The following is a 19,448-nucleotide window of genomic DNA, read 5'->3' as shown; positions in this document are numbered from 1 at the left end:
CGCTGTCCCCTGCACTGGAGGTACCGCCTGGGGGAGGGGAGCTGCTCGGAGACCCACTGTTTGTCCCCTGGGCCAACCCCTCCCAGGCCCCGGCGGGTCCCACTGGGCACCCCTGGCCCCAGAATGCGGGGTCAGGGGGCCCGGCAGCAGGAAGGGCCCTGTGTGGCCTTTGTCCGGCTTGGGCCAGACATGTGAGTCCCCGTGGCCTTTCTGGGAAGTCCTGCAGGCAGAGCAGCCTGACTTCCTCGGCAGAATGTACCGGAAGGCCAGAGGCCCAGGGCCGGTTGACCAGGAACTAGATCCCTGGGGGCCCGGCCACCCCCTGACCGCTCCCCACTGAGCGGCCTTGTCCGGGGCGGCCAGGCCCGGCGGCTCGGGGCCCGGCCCTCCCAGTGCCAGCTGCCAGGATGTGCCGGTCACGTTGGCGGGGAGAGAACACGCCGTTCTTGGCTGCCCCTTTGTTCAGAGGCAGAGGTGGGGGGCTGTTGTCCTGGCAACCAGCCCCTTCCCCCTCAGACAATCCCTTGAGGTGAGGATTGAAGACACCTGGGACCTGGGGGTTCTGGCCGGGGAGGGTCCCCGGTCACCCCGGGTGGCAAAGGAGCACCCTCCCCCCCCCCCCCGGGCGGCCCTGCCTGCTCGGAGCTCGTGTGTCCCGGGCCACCACGGGGGAGGCCAGGTCACCCCCTTGGGATTGGAATGCCGGAGGTGGCAGCAGCAGGGGGGAGGACATTCCCAGCGGGGCAGGCGCCGTGGTGGCAGCTGCTGGGCCCCACCCGTCCGTCCCATGTCCCCTGAGTTGGAGGCTGCAGCTGGTGCGGTGGCTTTGGTTCCTGGTGGGGGGGAGGTGTTATTTTTGGGGTGGGGGCGAAGGGACCCAAGAGGCGCCTCCTCCCAGGGCAGGAAGTGGGGTGATCCCAGCTGTGCTCTCCCGTTAGCCCACCTGTCCCAGTGGGCACCACAGGCCACCGCACAGGAAGTGTTCCCAACGCCCCGCCTGTGTGGCCTCCTGAATCTGGGGCCCAGAGGGGAGGCGGCCAGCGGGGAGGGTGTGGGGGCCCGCTATTGCCAGTCAAAATCTTCTAGAAGCCCCCAGTTGTGGTAACAACAGGGCCTGTGGAGTGAGCGCTTACTTTGGCTGATGCATTTATAGACGTAGGCTGTTTAATCCAGCGTCTTTGGGGAAGAGGGACTAATGATGAGTTTGAGTTTTATGGAAGGGGGGGATACTGAGGCTCAGAGATGCAAGTGACTTGCCCAGGGTCACACAGCATATAAATAGCAGAGCTGGGAATTGGCATTTAGTATTGGATGCACTAACTCAACGTAGACCTCCAACCCTACCATGTGCACAGGGGCTACCACTTGGGGCGATTCTGCTCCCAGAACCCTCAGGGGCTCCGTCTCCACTTGGGGTGTCTGGAGATGTTTTTGGTTGTTCCAACTGGGGGTGCTCCTGGCATGGAGCCTCCCACACCCACGGTGCCCAGGACACCCCACGGCAAGTGACCCAGCCCCGTGTATAGAGTTGTGCCAAGGTGAGTAAGAGTAATAGTCAGGCAGCCCTGGTGGTACAGTGGTTTGGCACCGCCTGCAGCCCGGGGTATGATCCTGGAGACCCGGGATCGAGTCCCACATCGGGCTTCCTGCATGGAGCCTGCTTCTCCCTCTGCCTCTCTCTCTATGAATAAATAAACTAAAAAAATCTTTAAAAAAAGAGTAATTAATAGACAATAACAATACCAGATACCATTATTAATAACATTATTTAAAGCATAATAATTATTTAAAGATTTTGCAGAAGAGAAAACCAAGGTCCGGAGAGCCTGTATTTGGACCCTCAGCCCTTCCCAGGTACGTTGGTCTTGGCTGCTTCCCTAACAATCTGTCAGTTTTGCAAGAGGGGGAACTGGGGCCAAGAGAGCATATAATTAGGACTCAAACCCACAGCCCCAGGGACAGGATCAGGCCACCCCAGGTTCCCATCTCAGCCTGGCCACGTACTGATGCTGAGGAGCCCAGCCTGGCGTGTCACCTGCCTCAGTTCTGCGTCTCTGAGACGGGTCCCTCCTTCCTTAGCTGAAACAGTAAAAATAAGAGTCTCTGTGGTGCTCAGAGGGGTACTACGGGGTGGTGGTTAGGGGATCTCATCCTGGCTTTGTGAGCTTGGGCCCCCCGCTGCACTTCTCTGAGCCTCTGATGCCTCATCTGTGAAATGGGGCATTCGTGACCATAGATGACAATTGTCCAGACTCACAGTTGATGGAGAGATTGAAAGCATAGCTCAGTGCCTGGGTATTGCTGTTATTAAAAACATTTTAATGGTGGTAAAATACGCACACATAAGTTTACCTTAATTTATCTTAGCCATTTTTGAGTGCGCAGCTCAGTGGCCTCAAGTGCATTCGCATGGTTGTGCAGCCGTCCCTATCATCCCTCTCCAGAACATTCTCATCTTGCAAAACTGAGGCTCTGTTCCCATGAAACACTGACTCCCCACTCCCATCCCATTCCCGGCGCCCACCACCTTCTCTCTTGTCTCTGTGGGTGGGACGCCTCTAGGGACCTCATAGACGTAGAGGGGAATTATCCTTTTGAGATGGCCTACTTCACTTAGGTAACATCCTCGAGGCTTATTTATGTTGTAGTGTGTATCAGGATTTCCTTCCTTTCTAAGGCTGATGTGATGTCCATCATGTGGATGGACCACATTTATCGGCTCATCCGTCCGTGGACACTCGAGTTGCAGGACCAGCGTGGTGATAATAGAAAGAGTAAGAGTCCAGAAGGATCTTGAAGGTGGATCTGATGGGCTTTGTCAAGGGATTGATTAGGGATTGTGGTTTTTAAAAATGTGCCCACAAGGAGGTACCTGGCTGGCTTCATCCATAGACCATGTGATTCTTGATCTTCAGGTTGTGAGTTCGGGCCCCACGTTGGGTGTAGAGCTTACTTAAAAACCGAAAAACCAAAAAAGACAAAACACACACAAAAATCTGCCAATGTTTCGACACCCCTTTAAAAAGGTGGATCCTAATTCTCTTCCCTGTGAGTGCGGGTTGAAGTGAGTGAGTTGAGTGTCTGTAAGAACAAACAAAATCTGGCAGGAGCGATTGTGTCAAACGCCTCTGAGACTAGGTCATAAAAGTCATCGTGGCCTCCCTGCTCTCTCTTGGATCACTTGCTCCAGAGGAAGCCAGCTGCCATGTTGCGGGGACACCCAAGAAGCCCAGGTGGCATGGAACTAAAAGCCTCCTGCCAAGAGCCATGTGGGTGGGGCCTCTTGGGAGGGGCTTCTCCAGCTCCAGTCAAGCCTGTAATCACAAATTCCATTTTGAAAAGCTCTCTCTCTCTCTCTCTCTGGCTGCTGGGTGGACGGTGAACTAACGGGGCAGGGGTGAGAGCAGAGCCACTTGGGAGCCCGCTGCAGCAATCATCCAGGTAAGCATTGATGGTGGCCTGGATTAGGGCGGTGGCAGGGGAGATGGGAGGAGTGGAGAGGTTTAATAGTTACCTAGGAAGTAAAAGAAGCAGAATTTGGGAGAATAAAAGGCTCAGATGGGGTCTTCGTTGACACAGAGAGCTAAAGAAGGAACAGGTGAGGTAGGGAATGGGGGGAAGACGAGATGACAGGTTTAGTTGTGGCTGCATTGAATTCCGGGTCCCCAAAATGTCCAAAAGCCTCCATAAATGTAGCTACTTGTAGTTACTTGTATGATAAGAGTAGACTAGAGGCTCTCAGCTGAGGGTGGTTCTGCCCATCTTAGGGATACTTGGCAGTGTCTGGAGAAATTTCCATTGTCACAACTTGGGAGATGCTACTGGCATCTAGTGGGTAAAAGCAGGAGATGCTGTTCGACATTCTACAATGTGCAGGATTGTTCCCCATAAAATGAATTATCTGACCCCAAATGTCCATGTGCAGAGCTGAAGAAATCCTAGGGTAGACTAATGGCTGGAATGAGCAATCGTCAATTTCAGCAGATTTTTTCTTTTCTCGGGGGAATTTATTTATTTGAGGGACACCTGGGTGGCTCAGCGGTTGAGTCTGCCTTCAGCTCAGGGCGTGATCCTGGGGTCCTGGGATCGAGTCCCACATCGGGCTCCCCTACATGTAGCCTGCTTCTCCCTCTGCCTGTGTCTCTGCCTCTCTCTGTGTGTCTCTCATGAATAAATACAAAATAAATAAATAAAATCTTTAAAACAAAATATTTATTTGAGAGAGACACAGAGATAGCACAAAGAGGAGAAGGAGAAGCAGGCTCCCCGCTGAGCAGGGAGCCCAACCTGGGGCCTGATGCCAGGACCCTGGGATCATGACCTGAGCGGAAGGTAGACGCTTAACCAACTGAGCCACCCAGGTGCCCCGACAGCAGATGTTGTTTACTCAATAGTTTTATTCCTTGTGTTTCCAACAATCAAGCACAGATCACCTTTCCTGGGCAGCTCCCGTTCGAGCACTCCTCTCCAAGCAGCTGGCAAAAAGGGGAGAACAAGATTCCTGTGGTGAGTTTTTAATGGATCTGGCCTGAATCACATCACTTGGCCAGATCAGTCACACGGCCTTTGGCTTGGCTGTGATCATCTTACCTCTCATTGCCCAGATCAATCACATGGCCACACCTGGCTGCAAGGGTTGCTGGGAAATGTAGTCCAGCCATGTGCCCAGGAGGAAGAAGGAAAGTGTGATGTGAATGGAGCCGATCCTTGCCGTGGTGTTATTGTCCTCATTATTTCTTTTTTTTTAAATTTTTATTTATTTATGATAGTCACAGAGAGAGAGAGAGAGGCAGAGACATAGGCAGAGGGAGAAGCAGGCTCCATGCACCGGGATCCCGACGTGGGATTCGATCCTGGGTCTCCAGGATCGCGCCCTGGGCCAAAGGCAGGCGCCAAACCGCTGCGCCACCCAGGGATCCCTGTCCTCATTATTTCTTATTACTATTCAGACCTATCGTCTGCAGAGATGACCCTTGAAGGTCATCCATGTTTCAGGACCTGGTAGAAGAGGGTGAGAGGTGCTGGACTGGTATGGCCGGAAGGCTTCCTGAAAGAGGAGGTATGGATGATGTGGTTTTGATGAAAGCAGACACCAAAAAATCTGAGAAGTGGGAGAAGAATAAGAACGGTGTGGTGTCAGGAAAGTCCTTCCTTCATTCCTGATCATGCAGAGACAGCGTGAGTGCCATGGGGACCCAATGGACAGAGGTGGCCTGATTTGTGCTGAGAGCTTTCTAGTTGCTTGAGCAATCAGATCACCAAGAAAAGTAAAGGATACCCAGTTAAATTGGAATATCAGATGAACAACAAATTATTTTTTCAGCCTCAGCATATCCCAAATATGGCATGGGACATACTTCTGCTAAAACAGTATTGTCCTTCAGAAATTCAAACTTAATGGGGGATCCTGGATTTTTATTTGCAGGGAGGACAGAATGTAGGGGATAAGGTCAGGTGCAGGTGACCAATGATCATAGATGAGACATGGGCAGATATGCAGGTCCTGTGCTGGGGGAACTTTGGCTTCTACCCTGAGTGACGTGGGTTAGCCCTGAGAGGCTGTGAGTGTAGGAGGGACAGGCCCTGACTTGGGTAAGAGGCCCACAGACTGAGCCCTGGCACTTGGCAACCACCTGCCCTCATGGATTGCCCCTAGCCCAGCGTCTTTCCCCCTTCGCCCATGCTGACATTTGGGACCAGATCATTATCTTTTTAAAGTTTTCATTTAAATTTCACTTAATTAACATACACTAATATTAGTTTCAGGTGTATAATACAGTGATTCAACATTTCCATACATCCCCTGGTGCTCATCACAGCAAGTGCATGACTTAATCCCCATCACCTTTTAACCCATCCCCCACCCACCTCTCCTCTGGTGACCATCAGTGTGTTCTCTATAGTTAAGAATCTGTTGGGGCCAGATCATTCTCTCTTCTTCTTGTTCTTGTTCTTCTTTGATTGTATTTATTTATGTGTGTGTGAGAGAGAGAGAGAGCATGAGCAGGGGGAGGGGCAGGGAGAGGGAGAAGCAAACTCCCCGCTGAGCAGGGAGCCCAATGCTGGGGGCTCGATCCCAGGACCCTGAGATCATGCCCTGAGCCAAAGGCAGACACTTAACAGACTGAGCCACCCAGGCGCCCCAAGGAGCCAGATCATTCTCAATTAACAAGGGGGCCGTCTTGTTCATTGTGGCATGTTGAGCAGCACTCCTGACCACCCCCCCCCTCACTGCCAGGAGCACTCGCAGTCATGACAGCCTCAAATGTCCTCAGATGTTGCCCAGTGTCCCCTGAGGGGCAGAATCCCTCTGGGTGAGGCCCACTGGGTTAGGGGATTCCACTGACCCCCAGGAGATTCTGCATCCCATAACCATCCTGGGATACTGAACACATTTAAATGCATGCATGGGTTAGGGTTAGAGTGGGAGGGAGAGAGGAGGTAATTCACAGGCACTGGGGGGTCACCCTGGTTTACACCGCCTGATCCATCAGGGATTTATTCTGGTATCTTGAGCTAGGGATCAAACTCAATTTTACCCCCAGATAGTGAATGCAAGCTTTCTTCCCCTTGGCACTGTGGACCTTTGGGGCTGGATCATTCTCTTGGGGTGAGGCCATCCTGGGCGTTGCAGGACGGTGAGCAGCAGCCCTGGGCCCCACTCACCCAAGGCCAGGAGCAGTGCCCGTTCCCCTCAGTGGTGAAAACCCGTGCAGCCAGACTTTGCTAGTGCACCTGGAGGGTAGACTGGCCCCAGCTGGGGACCCTGGGTCCAGGCACTGTGAGACCCCCAGTGAGGACATGGGTCTGGAGCACTAACCGGGGCGGGGTCTACTGGAAGGCCTGATCAGTCCCCTTCATCTGTCCCCAGCGTTCTGTAAACCGTTTGGGGACGGGAGAACCTGACGCCTAAGTGGCTGCAGTGTGGGGAGGTTCAGGCACCTGCCACCCACGACCCGATTTATCTGAAGCCCATCTGCGCAAGGCAAAGAAAGGGCTGCCCGTAGAGTCTGATAGAGCTTTTAATATTTAGAAGTTTGGGCACTTAATTCTGGCACTCTTGGCTCAGGGCTAACGCCGTCCCCTCCAGCGGCTGGCAGCTGGCTGCGTCCACAGGGGCACTGGTGACGATAATGGGAACCTTGGCCTTCACACTGGTCAGGGACCAGGGCAGGTGGACGGTGCTGACCAGCTCGTAGTGGGTGCTCATGATCTCGCTGTCGCGCGTGCTGCTGCTCACGGACAGCACCTGCGGGAGGTTGAGGGCGCTGACGATCTTGGTGGTGTTGAAAGGCGTGATCTGGGTGTTGGCCTCCTGTCGGAGCAGCTCACTGCTGTCCGCCCGCGACCGCCGCTCCGCGTTGGGGGTGAAGCCCTCGTACTGCACGTGGGCGTAGAGGGCAAAAATGACCGTCTTGATGCACTTGCTGGTCTGGTTGTTGACCTCCGTGGTGAAGATGACCCTCTCCCCCGGCGTGAAGGTGTTCTTCTCCATCTGGATTTGTAGGCAGATGGTGCCCTGGCTGCAGCAGTTGTAGGAGACCTTCTTCTCAGCCTTCACCAATAGAGGGTTCTAGAAGGGGGGGGAGATGGACAAATGTGAGGGGTCATGGCCACAAAATCCGCTCGCCTGCCTGACAGTCTTCCATCACAGCCCCTGCAAACTGAGCCTTAGGGACTCTCCCTAAGTAGGAGGATCTACTTAGATCCTCCAGATCTACTGAGGTAGGATCTGGAGCCTTGGGCATCTGGTAGCCAGGAGCCTGGTGTGATCTCCCAGCTTGCTTTAATCAATACCCTTTGCCTTTCTGAGTATCAATTTCCTTCCTCATCTGTAAAATAAGCCTAAAGTATCCACAAGGCCCTGGTTTCACCCCCACCTCCAATGCTCACTTGCTGTGTGACCTTGAGCAAGTGGCTTGACTTCTCTGGGCCTCTGTTTTCCAGAAGAAAGGAAGTGTCTCACGGTCTAAGCCCAAGACCTAGGGCTCACCCGGGTAGTTCAGACTTTAGGAGAAAATATTAGGGGCCCTGAATTATAAAAGGAAAACCGTAGAGTTGAAATTATGTAATGCGTTTCAATAAATGCCTCAAGATGCAGCCACTCTATCCACTAGTCGGCTGCTGGATTGCAAATAAAAGTCACATGTACATTATATTAACGAGTGGCTTCGGTGCCATTTTACTTTTTATTTGTGGATAATGTTTTAAAGGACTTGACGTGATGCCGGGGGAACTTAGAATGAGCCCTCTCCACTTTTGCTGGCTTCCGGTGTCTTCTTGCAGAGGAACTTGATACTTTTACAACTGAGTGTGTGTGTGTGTGTGTGTGTGTGTGTGTGTTCTCCTTCAGCATACCAAAGAAAAGAGAGAGAGAGAAATAGTGTGAAAAATACTTCCAAACTCCCCTTACACTTCCCATTAGTGACAGCAAGTTATCATTTGAAATTGGCCCCCATGGGAGTATTTTCATCAGGGAAATTGGTAAACATTACACATCAGGGCTGCCCTGCACCAAAGCTGGTTGTTAACCATTTCCTAGCACACCACTGCCATGTTCCTACAAACCACTCTATCAGCATTTACAAATTCTCCTGCTTTGTTTCAGATCTCTGCTCATTTAAGACATAAAATATCAGAGCTGCACAGCCACGTGAGTGTACTCAACACTTATGGTTAAGATGGCAAATTTTATATCATGCATATATTGCCACAATTTAAAATAAAAACACAAGGGGAGGGATCCCTGGGTGGCGCAGCGGTTTGGCGCCTGCCTTTGGCCCAGGGCGCTGTCCTGGAGACCCAGGATCGAGTCCCACGTCGGGCTCCCGGTCCGGTGCATGGAGCCTGCTTCTCCCTCTGCCTGTGTCTCTGCCTCTCTCTCTCTCTCTGTGACTATCAAAAAATAAAAAAAATGAAAAAAAAAAAAAAAACACAAGGGGATCCCTGGGTGGCTCAGCGGTTTAGCGTGCCTGCCTTCGGCCCAGGGCGTGACCCTGGGGTCCCAGGATCGAATCCCACGTCGGGCTCCCTGTGTGGAGCCTGCCTGTGTCTCTGCCTCTCTCTTTAATAAATAAATAAAGAATCTTAAATGGAAAAAAATAAATAAAATAAAAACACGAGAGATCTGGTTGGAGCCCCCATGGACCCTTTCCTAACGCCATACCCCCCCATCCCCTGCTCCCTTTGCCCAGAGTTGGGGGTTTAGCATATCTGGATGTTTTTTTATTTATTTATTTATGATAGTCACACAGGGAGAGAGAGAGAGAGGCAGAGACACAGGCAGAGGGAGAAGCAGGCTCCATGCACCGGGAGCCCGACGTGGGATTCGATCCCGGGTCTCCAGGATCGCGCCCTGGGCCAAAGGCAGGCGCCAAACCGCTGCGCCACCCAGGGATCCCCATGGATGTTTTTTTTTAAAGATTTTATTTACTTATTAACGAGAGACAGAGCGATAGAGAGAGAGAGAGAGAGAAGCAGAGACACAGGCAGAGGGAGAAGCAGGTCCCTGCGGGAGCCCAATGCGGGACTCAATCCCAGGACCCCAGGGTCACGGCCTGAGCCCAAGGCAGATGCTCAATCACAGAGCCACCCAGGAGTCCCTCATGTCTGGATTTTAAAAAAGATTTGTTAGAAAGGCAGAGAGTACATAAGCGGGAGGGAGAGAATCTCAAGCACACTCCACACTGAGCATGGAGCCCAACGTGGGTGGTCAATCTCACGACCCTGAGATCATGACCTGAGCCCAAACCAAGAGTGGGTCGCTCAACCAACCCCGCCACCCAGGCGCCCCATATAGATGGCTTTTTAAGAACACTCTTAAACATTATTGAGAAATACAACTCAGACATGGAAACCCCTCATGAGGGAAATAGAAAACCCTGAGTTATTCCAAAGTCAACTCTCTTGTAACCTCCCTTCAAGAAGTCGAGATTTGGCAGTTTTCCCCCAAAGTCCTCCATGGGCACCCAGCCCCCAACCCTGCCTGCAAAGGGCAACATTTTGAATTTTACAGCAATCACTTTGTTGTGCCTACACATTTGTTCTCTTACTACAAACATGGAGGGACCTCCTGCAAGATGTATTGTCTTGGAACGAAGTGTGTAAAGAACAGTATAACCAGCACAAATGTATCTTCTAGGAGGAAAGGAAACATCTGGTAGGTTCTGGATGCTTTGCCTCATTGCCTCCCTCCCTTCCTTGCTAGACTGGCTATTTGTCATCCTCATGTGAACTTTTATTTATTTATTTTTATTTTATTTTTATTTTTTTAAGATTTTATTTATGAGAGAGAGAGAGAGAGAGAGAGAGAGAGAGAAACAGGCAGAGGGAGAAGCAGGCTCCGTGCAGGGAGCCTGAGCCTGACGTGGGACTCGATCCCAGGTCTCCAGGATCAGGCCCTGGGCTGAAGGCAGCACTAAACCGCTGAGCCACCCGGGCTGCCCCTCATGTGAACTTTTATATTCTTTAGGAATGCACCTGCTTCTGGTGGAAGTATACAATACTGGTTTGCATATTTTTTTAATTAAAAAAATTTAAGTTTGCTCCACACCCAACTTCATGACCCTGAGAGCAAGAGTCGCATGCTCTATGGACTGAGCTGGCCAGGCTCTCCTGTTTTATACATTTTAATACTTTAAATATATCAAGCTGTCCGTATTTTCTTTCTTTCTTTTTTTTTTTTTCTTTTCAGTATTTTCTAGTAATTCTCTTTCCTAGCTCAGCATTCTGTGCTGGAAGTGCATGCATGCAGGCTTGTCACTCTGGTACATTTGTTTTCACGACGCCCACTGAGTGTGCTGCAAAACAATGTATTTACTCATCAGCGCCCCCCTCCCCTGGACATGATGGACATTTATATTGTTTCTATGTGCTTGATATCATAAAAGTGCTAGAGGGAGCATCCTGAAGACATTTTTTCCTGGTTTTACACTGAGAGTTGCTCTGGGCCTTGGGGGTGAACTTTTTCTGTAAAGGAACTGATGACAAATATTTTAGGCTTTGAGGCCACACACAGTATGTGCCATATACTATTCCCTTTTTCTTTTTTTCTTAAAATCACAGCTCATGGTTAAAACAGATTTTAATATTTTGGCAAAGAACACAAATCCATATTTACATCTACATCTTAGATCTTTGAAAGAGAAGTGTCTTTTATGAACTACTACTTATCCATAACACATGCCTACTGGTACTTCCTGTTTATTGTAATCATTTAAAAATGTTCATTGAGACCCTCTGGATTTGCTTTCCTGTTATTTTCAGCACATTTTCTTTATTATTTTGTTTTATATAAAACCAACATTTTATAAGCATTAACTGGTTGTAATGTAAGCAAATTAATTTTTTTCTCATAAATTCTATATTCTGCGTATTCAAAACTATTATATTTGGTCCAGCACATTGATGTTATAAAGACAAAGCTGTTGCAACCCATCATGTTTATGTTTTGTTCTATTCTTTCATTTTTTAAAAGTCGGTTGCAAGCCACCAAACATTTTCTTCATTTGCTGCTCTACTTATTTTATTCTGTTTTGTTTTCTTATTCTATTAAAAAAAAAACAACAAGAAAATTTGCTACCCACAAAATTGACTTCTTTCTGACATATTCTATTTAGGTCTTGCATATTCTTTCATTTTATACAAGTGTACTTGGACCCCTGCTAAGTTTATGTTGCAACCTGTGGACGGATTGTGAAAAACCCTGCTCCAGCTCAGATGCCTTGCCTCTTGGGAGACCTGGGGCTGACCTCTGACCCCAGGTGACCTCACCTCAGGCCTTCCTGCCTCCTTAGCTTTCTCCTCCCTCTCCTCCAGGAGGCTAATTGCAGGCAGTTTTAGTCTAAATCCCTCCAGTCTTATTCAAAAATTCCTCGCATGCGTTAGGACCCTGCAGGCATTAAGGAGCTTACTGCCCTAACTCAAGGCCAAGCCGTAGTTCTGGCCTGTACCTGAGAGAGGTGCCCAGCAATTCCCACAGGGGCCCAGTGGAGAGAGACTCCCATGCTAGGTCAGGCAGGGTGGCCAAAGCACCCTGATTCCCAGTAATGTCGGGGTACAAACCCAACAGTGGATTTCTTGCATCTGGGCGTGTTTTGAAGGCCTGCATTCCTTTGGCAGATGTGAAACTTTGGGGGGAATTCATCCAGCCAGCGTTTATTTGCATCAAATTGGGTGCCAAGTTCAAGGACAATCCGTAGCAGTGAAGACCAGCCCGGTTCATGTTGGCACAGTGAAAATGAACCAGCTCATTGCTGATAGGGCCAGTGATGAGGCTGCGCCGGATGCAAACCGGGGGGCATGAACTAAGGAGAGATGGGGTGGGGGCTCCCTTGGAGCCATGGTTAGGAAATGTCTCTGGGATGAGCTCCCTTCCCAGATGGTACCGAGGGCCGGAAGAGGGAATGCGATCCTGACTTTCAAGATTCTAAAGGTACGAAGAGTGGAGGAGAGAGGAGGTGGGGATGACTGGAGCCCCCTGTGCATTGCTGGAGGGAACCCCAAAACAGTACAGCCACCGTGGGAAACAGTCTGGCAGTTCCTCGAATGTTCAACAGCAGGATCCTCTGACCCAGGTGTCTAGTCAAGAGAAACAAGAAGATACATCCTTGCAAACATGTGTACGTGAGTGCGCACCGCGGCATGATTCACAGTAGCAGAGAAGTGGCAGCGACCCAAGTATCCATCAGTGCGGGAAGGATACACAAAACGGGGTCCCGCTGCCCCATGAACAGGCTATCCAGCCTTAAAAAGGGATGAGGCCCTGATGGTGAGACAGGTCCCGCGTCGTGGGTGGGGCTCGCACAAAGGTGAGTGGAATATGCCAGATGCAAAAAGCCTACATATCTGGGTGCCTGGGCGGCTCAGGGTGTGACCCCGGGGTCCCGGGATCGAGTCCCGCATCAGGCTCCCACATGGGGCCTGCTTCTCCCTCTGCCTGTGTCTCTGCCTCTCTCTCTCTCTGCGTCTCTCAGGAATAAACAAATAAAATCTTAAAATAATAATAAAAAGCCTACGTATCACACGATTCCATTCTCATGAAATGTCCAGAACAGGCAAATCCCGACAAAACGAGGAAGTGGATTTAGTGGTTGCTGGGGGAGGGGGTGTGGGGGGGTTCAGGGGTGACAGCTAAGGGATGCAAGAATATTCTTTCTGGGCTGATGACCTGCTCTATTACGATCCACCGTTGACGGTGGCTGCACAACTCTGTGAACTTGCTAGAAGTCGCTGAGCTGCACACTTTATTTATTTATTTTTTGTTTGTTTTTGAGCTGCACACTTTAAATGGGTGAATTATATGTGAATTCTATGTCAATGAAGCTGTTAAAAAAAAAAGTGGAAGGAGAAAATGTGTGCTCCTGCTCCCCTCCCAGGGGGGCAGCATCTGTTGCCAGTTTCTCTGGTCTCCTTCCGGAGACGTTTGCTACACCTGCAAGGAAGTGCATTTCTCACTTGCACCAGCAGCGTGCCAGGCTGAACTTTGCTGTGCTCACTCAACCCAGTGACTTAGAGGTCCTGCACCCAGAGCTGCCTTGCTCCATCTCTCTCTCTCTCTCTCTTATCTAGAGAGTATTCCTTGGACGGCGCACTGCTACTTTAATTCCCTGAACAATGAGTGTTTAGGTCGATTCCTTTTTTTTCTGGCCACGTAAACATTGCTGTCAGAGGTCAGGTCACACGTGAAAGAATATCAATAGGAGAAATTTCTAGAAGGGAAATGGCCGGGGCAAAGTGCGTGTTCATTTTAATTTGAATAGATATAGCTGAATTGCCTTCCGCTGGGCTGTGAGTTCATCCAGCTAGGTGAGTGCCTACGTGGCTTCTGAGCAGTGACCTGAAGGATGAAGGGGAAGGATAGGAAGGTTCATGTTATAGGGTTCCCGGTGGAAGGCACAGCCCATGCAAAGGCCCTGGGGCAGGACCCAGGCCTGGTGTATCGGAGGAACAGGGAAGAGGCCTGTTTGACTGGAGCAGGCCTCCAAAGGCCTCAGGAGGACTTTGGTCTTTACCCTGAATGAAATGAGAGGCGGGGGAAGGTTGTGGGGGCAGAGGAATGTCATCACCTGACTGCTTCCAGCTGCTCTGGGGACAGACTGTTGGGGATCAAGACTCTGTCTCCACCCAGGGGTGCCTGGGTAGCTCAGTCCATTGAGCGTCCAACATTTGGTTTCAGCTCAGGTCATGATCTGGCGTCTGGGGGATCGAGCCCCGTGTTGGGCTCTGAGCTCAGCGTGGAGTTGGCTTCAGATTCTCGCCTCCCCCCACCCCCGTCTCTGATTGTGTGTGCGCACTCTCTCTCTTTCTAAGAGAATTTTTTTTCTAAAAGAATTTTTAAAATATCTTAAAAAAATAAAATACTCTGCCTCTACCTGGTTGAGCCCCATTGTTGCTCATTACACCAGAGCAGTGACCCCTGCCCTGCTCCCCTGCCCCCCATTGTCTATCCTCCCCAAAGCAGCCAGAGGGACTCAAGTGATGACTCTCTCCCCACCAGGGCTCTCACCTCCCTCAGGGTGAAAGTCCAAGTCCTCCCAAAGCCTCTTGTACCTCTGTGCCCTCACCTTCTCCCCCTCTGTCCCCCATCATTCGCTCTGTTCTGGCCATGTGCCCCCCCGCACTGTTCCTCCAACATGCCAGGCACAGCCCTGCCCCAGGGCCTTTGCACGGGCTGTTCCCTTTGCCTGGAACCCTGTACCTCAGATCTCCCCATGGTTTTCCCCTCTCCTCTTTCAATTCTCTGCTAAAATGTCACCTCCTCAAAAGGGCCTCCCTTGCCCAGTCTGGTTAAGACAGAACTGAGTAGTTGAAAGGACACCCTATTTTCATATCCTCAAAACTCATCTGAGATAACTCCCTTTTGCTGCTAACTTTTTTTTTTCTGCTACAATTTTGATTTTAGATTTTCCCACTTACGGGGCTCCTCCTGGGTGTGTAGACGCTGTGCTGAGCACTTTGCAGTCTTGGTGAGCACCCAGTGAGGGAAGTATGATCTTTCTCATTATACCACTTGGGATTGTCAGGGTGCTAGGAGGTGGTGTTAAATGCCCAAGGCCATCTAGCTAATGAAGTTTCTGTCAACAACAGCTCAGGCTGGGACTCACCCAGCCCCAATCTTTCTTTCTTTCTTTCTTTCTTTCTTTCTTTCTTTCTTTCTTTCTTTCTTTCTTTCTTTCTTTCTTTTTTCTTTCTTTCTTTTCTTGATTTTTTTTTATTTATTCATGAGAAACATGGAGACACAGACAGAGGGAGAAGGAGGCTCCCTGCAGGGAGCCCTGTGTGGGACTCAATCCCAGGACCCCGGGATCACGCTGAAGGCGGATGTTCAACCACTGAACCACCCAGGTGCCCAGCCCCAACATTTCACCCCAGATTTTGCCTTGTGCCCCCTGTGCTCTAGATGAACTCTGGAGGGAAGGCCAGAGCAGGGCCATAGCCTACTGAGGGTAACACAGGGAGCAGATGGTCAAGTGGGCCCTGAGCTCAGGTCTGGACATCCCAGGGCTGATCCACCCTTCTAAGCATCTTCCCTTCCTGGGACCCTCCAGGACCATCCCAGGAGGTTGGCCAGGCTAGAGATGATCCCTCTGTTAAATACATAATAATACTGCAGTGGAGGCAGTGACAAGATTATTGGGGCCCATTCCCCCAGTCCATGCCAGGCACTGTGGGAAGTTCTGGAAGGCACGCACTATCTCCTTGCCCATTTTACAGATGAGGAGGTGGAGGTGCAGACAGGCAACATTATCTGCAGAGGGTGGCATGACAGGGAGGTGGGGGCTCCAGGATTTTTACCTGGATTTTGAAAACTAAAATGCCAGCCATCTCCGCCACCATGCTCTCATAACAGAGTCCCCAGGGGAGTGACTTGGGCCAACGTCTCTCCACCCACCTCCACTTCCACCTCTGCACCTGGGCCTCCAGGAACCATCCAGAAAACCTCCTTTGCTCAGCCAGACCAATGCCACATGCCCTTTTCTTTCCTGGGGCCAGAAGCCACCCCCTTCCTTGCTGCTGTGCCTTCTTCTTCTTCTTCTTTTTTTTTTTTTTAAAGATTTTATTCATTTATTCATGAGAATACACAGAGAGGAGAGAGAGAGAGAGAGAGAGAGAGAGAGGCAGAGACACAGGCAGAGGGAGAAGCAGGCTCTCTGCTGGGAGCCCAATGTGGGACTCGATCCTGGCACCCCGGGATCATGACCTGAGCTGAAGGCAGATGGTCAACTGCTAGGCCACCCGGGCGTCCCTCCTTCCTTGCTTCTTTTGCTGGGGGCACCATCTCTGTTGTCTGAGGGCTCAGAGACCCTGGAGACCCATGGCGTGTCCCGGTCTCTCACCCACCGGTCACGGAGCAGGGAATGGGGGGGAGGGTTCTGAACAGTCATGACTTAATAGAGTCAAGGACATTGGGGCCCAGTCATTCTCTGTGGGGGGCGCCCTGGGCACTGTGGGGTATCGAGCAGCACCTCTGGCCCTACCCATTTGACAGCCAGTAGCCTCCGCCCCCACCAGTCCTGACACCTGTAGACGTCTACAGACCCTACCCCATGCCCCCTGGGGAGGCAGGATGATCCTGGTTGAGAGCCTCTGGCTTGGTTCCTACTCTGGCTTCTGGTTCACCCTTTGTGAACTCCCTGGGCCCCAGGGGGCCCCCAGCACCTTTCCTTCTTCCTCTGTCCCCTGCCTTCCCAACTGCCTCTGGGGAGCTTGGAGGACAGGCCCCACCACTGCCCCCCACCCCTCACTACCTGCAATGGGTTTTCTTTGTGGAAGTCCGAAGTCCCTTGAACCAACAAGTACATTCTCTTCTTCGCCAGAATGTGCTCCCGGCCCACGCAGGAGGCTTGCACGAAGTAGAAGACGTGGCCGATTTTGCTGGTGAAGGTAGAAGGAAGCCTGGGAGGTAAGCTGAAATGGAAGTCAAAGGTGTGGCTGCCTGCACTTAACCAATTATCTGAAAGCAAAACACACCGACGCCATCAGAAGGTTCTAGAATCTTTTTTCTTTCTTTCTCCCCCCCTCCCCTTTATTTGTTGGTTTGGCAGGGGATTTGTTCTGGGTCTGGCCCACCTGTCCCTGAGTTAGGCTGAGTTCTGTGCTTTTAGGCATCTGCAAGCCGGGCTGGAGGGGGATGCCCTGGGTGGGTGATGCGGCTGGAGTGGTCACCCCAAATACCCATAAGGATGTGCTCACCTCTACTCTGGGTCTGAGAAACTGGAGGTCCAGCCCCCAGTCGCACATTCGTTCAACAAACACATCTTGAGTGCCTACTGTGTGCCAGAGGCTCTTTTAGGCTGTATTTGCAGCAGAGAGGAAGGCCAGCACATCTCCCTGCCCTCCTGGAGCCTGGGCTTCAGCACACAGCATACAGTAGGCATTTAACATGTGTTGAGTGGCAACCGAGGACCAGGGAGCAACTCACACAGCCCCCATTTCTGTAACTTCCTCATTTTTAAAAACTGTTATTTTCATTCATCCAAATGCCTCTCATTGTTGTGTCTTCCCCCCTGGATGGCTATCCCAGTGACTCCAGGGACAGTGTTTGGTTTATTCACCGCCGCACCCCCAGCACCTGGCTCAGTGCCGTGTACAGAAGGTGCTCAATAAATGTTTTCGAAATAAACGAGTGAATCCATTGAAGGCTCGGGCTTATGCTTTCAAGGGGAAACGCTTGGCGATGGGAGAGGGTGGTACCTGATGCTGAGGGTAACTGGGTGGGGAGTGCTTGGGTTGAAAAAATGAACACTTATGAAGCACTTACTGTATGCTCCGCACTATTCTAAGCCCTACACGTATCACTCAATCGCTACGTCCTCAAAGCAATTGTACGAGGCAATCCCTTTTCTGGTTTCCATTTTCCAGATGGGTTAGTGGGACACTGAGAAGGCAACATAAGGCCTGGCATGTTGCCATTCCTCCCCTAGATATCTGCACGGCTGGTGTCCCTCCCATCACTCAGCTCTGAGCTCAGTCATTCCCTCTTTGAAGAGACTTTTGCATGACCTCCCTATCTAAAAATTTTAAAAGTCTAAATTTAAACTTTGTTCAGCCAAGCGTTGACTAAAAGTTGTGGCATACCTAGGAACGCTCCCATGAGCACATTTTGGAAAGGACTTTAGCTCCGGGGCAGTTCAGCCTCCCCGAGGTCTGTCCAGACTTTGGATCTGAACCTGCTGGAGGTGGGAGTTGGTTATTCTCTCCCTAGAATGTCTTCTCTGCCTCCTATCTCTTTCCCTGGGACCAGAAGACTCCTTTATTTTGTCTCCTCACGTTTCACTGCCAGAGGGAGATTTATCTCTGTAAAATAACAAAACAGAATAAAAAAAAAATGGCTTCCCAAAGTGGTCGTTGGGCTAAGGATAGCATTTTTTCCAGGGAAACTACTTTGAAAGCTCATTGCAAATATCTGATCCACTCCTCATGTCTTGTTATTTTCTTGTTATGTGTAACTGATGGTCATTGTTATACATTGCTTCCCTCTTGGGGAGGAACCAGGCCTCTGCCCATTGCTGGTAACCCTGGGGGATGAGTTTGCCTTCCAGACCCAGATTCCTATTATGGCCAGAGTTGGCTGCTGGCTTTGTCTTACCCTCTACTGGGAACGTCTTCATCTTCTGCACATAGTCGGCCTTGTTGTTGCAAATAACATCTCTGCTATAATCACGGGATGCCCCGATTTCTTCATTCCACTCCACATAACCCCTTCCCACCAGCTCCACCTTCACTATAGGGTCCACCAGGGTGCTGTTCAGGATTAGAACCACCTGCCCTTTTATGCTGGAGCCAGCCAGGTAGACTGCATCCTTGGGCAACACTAATTCGATTGACTTCACCACAGACATGGGGGGTTGGGGTGGTGGAGAAACATCCTCCCTCCTCCCCCATGCCACTGAGATTCCCGGTTCCTTTGCCGCAGTGAGGTCACCTGTCTGTGACATCATTCAGCCAGGGTTCTGGGAAGGGGTCTCTAGTGGCCAGGAGGGGAGACAGGGCTGTTGTTCAGGGGTGAGATAGCTGGGGAATTCCAAAGTCCTCACTGGCTTATGAAATGATAGCCCAACCACTTTTTTCTTTTTCTGTAGGAAACAACAAATACATAAGCCAAAACAACCATAGGACCCTAGCATTCTAGCTACATAGGGGACACCTGTCATCATGCTGGGAGGTTAGAGGCCTAGGTGGGAAGGACTCTGGTGAGGTAGGTATTATGAGCTTTACCTAGAGATGGAGAGGAATGAGCCCAAAGATATTATCTGTTCTATCAGATGGCTCCCAAATGTGGCATGTGCACTCCTTAGGGTTCATACACTGGTTAAACTCATACACAATCATTATCATTTTAAAAAAATTATTTATTTGAGAGAGAAAGAGAGACCTTAGAGGGAGAGGGAGAAGCAGATTCCCTGCTGAGCGGAGAGCCCATTGCAGGGCTCGATCCCAGGACCCTG

At 50.7% G+C, this 19,448-nt stretch overlaps 1 protein-coding gene and 1 long non-coding RNA gene across 2 annotated transcripts; one reads left to right on the top strand and one right to left on the bottom strand.

Moving 5' to 3' along the window:
• Window positions 1-444: 444 nt before the first annotated feature.
• Window positions 445-16,895, top strand: LOC129521911 (uncharacterized). The gene is made up of 5 exons (XR_008666874.1): window positions 445-529; window positions 1,793-1,854; window positions 3,396-3,441; window positions 4,424-4,506; window positions 16,818-16,895. It is a non-coding gene; the product is annotated as an uncharacterized LOC129521911 (long non-coding RNA).
• ARRDC5 (arrestin domain containing 5) lies at window positions 6,927-18,842 on the bottom strand. Its single transcript, XM_055343827.1, has 3 exons — window positions 18,590-18,842; window positions 16,749-16,954; window positions 6,927-7,573 (listed from the first exon to the last, which is right to left on the bottom strand). Exons 1-3 carry the CDS (start codon window positions 18,840-18,842, stop codon window positions 7,046-7,048), a joined length of 987 nt encoding a protein of 328 aa, XP_055199802.1. The 3' UTR covers window positions 6,927-7,045.
• Window positions 18,843-19,448: the final 606 nt, after the last annotated feature.

The sequence above is a fragment of the Nyctereutes procyonoides genome, unplaced genomic scaffold (genome assembly GCF_905146905.1).
Source record: "Nyctereutes procyonoides isolate TBG_1078 unplaced genomic scaffold, NYPRO_anot_genome, whole genome shotgun sequence".
NCBI classification, from domain to species: Eukaryota; Metazoa; Chordata; class Mammalia; order Carnivora; family Canidae; genus Nyctereutes; species Nyctereutes procyonoides.
Note: the sequence above shows the minus strand (reverse complement) of the source record. Positions and strands in the feature narration are given on the sequence as shown.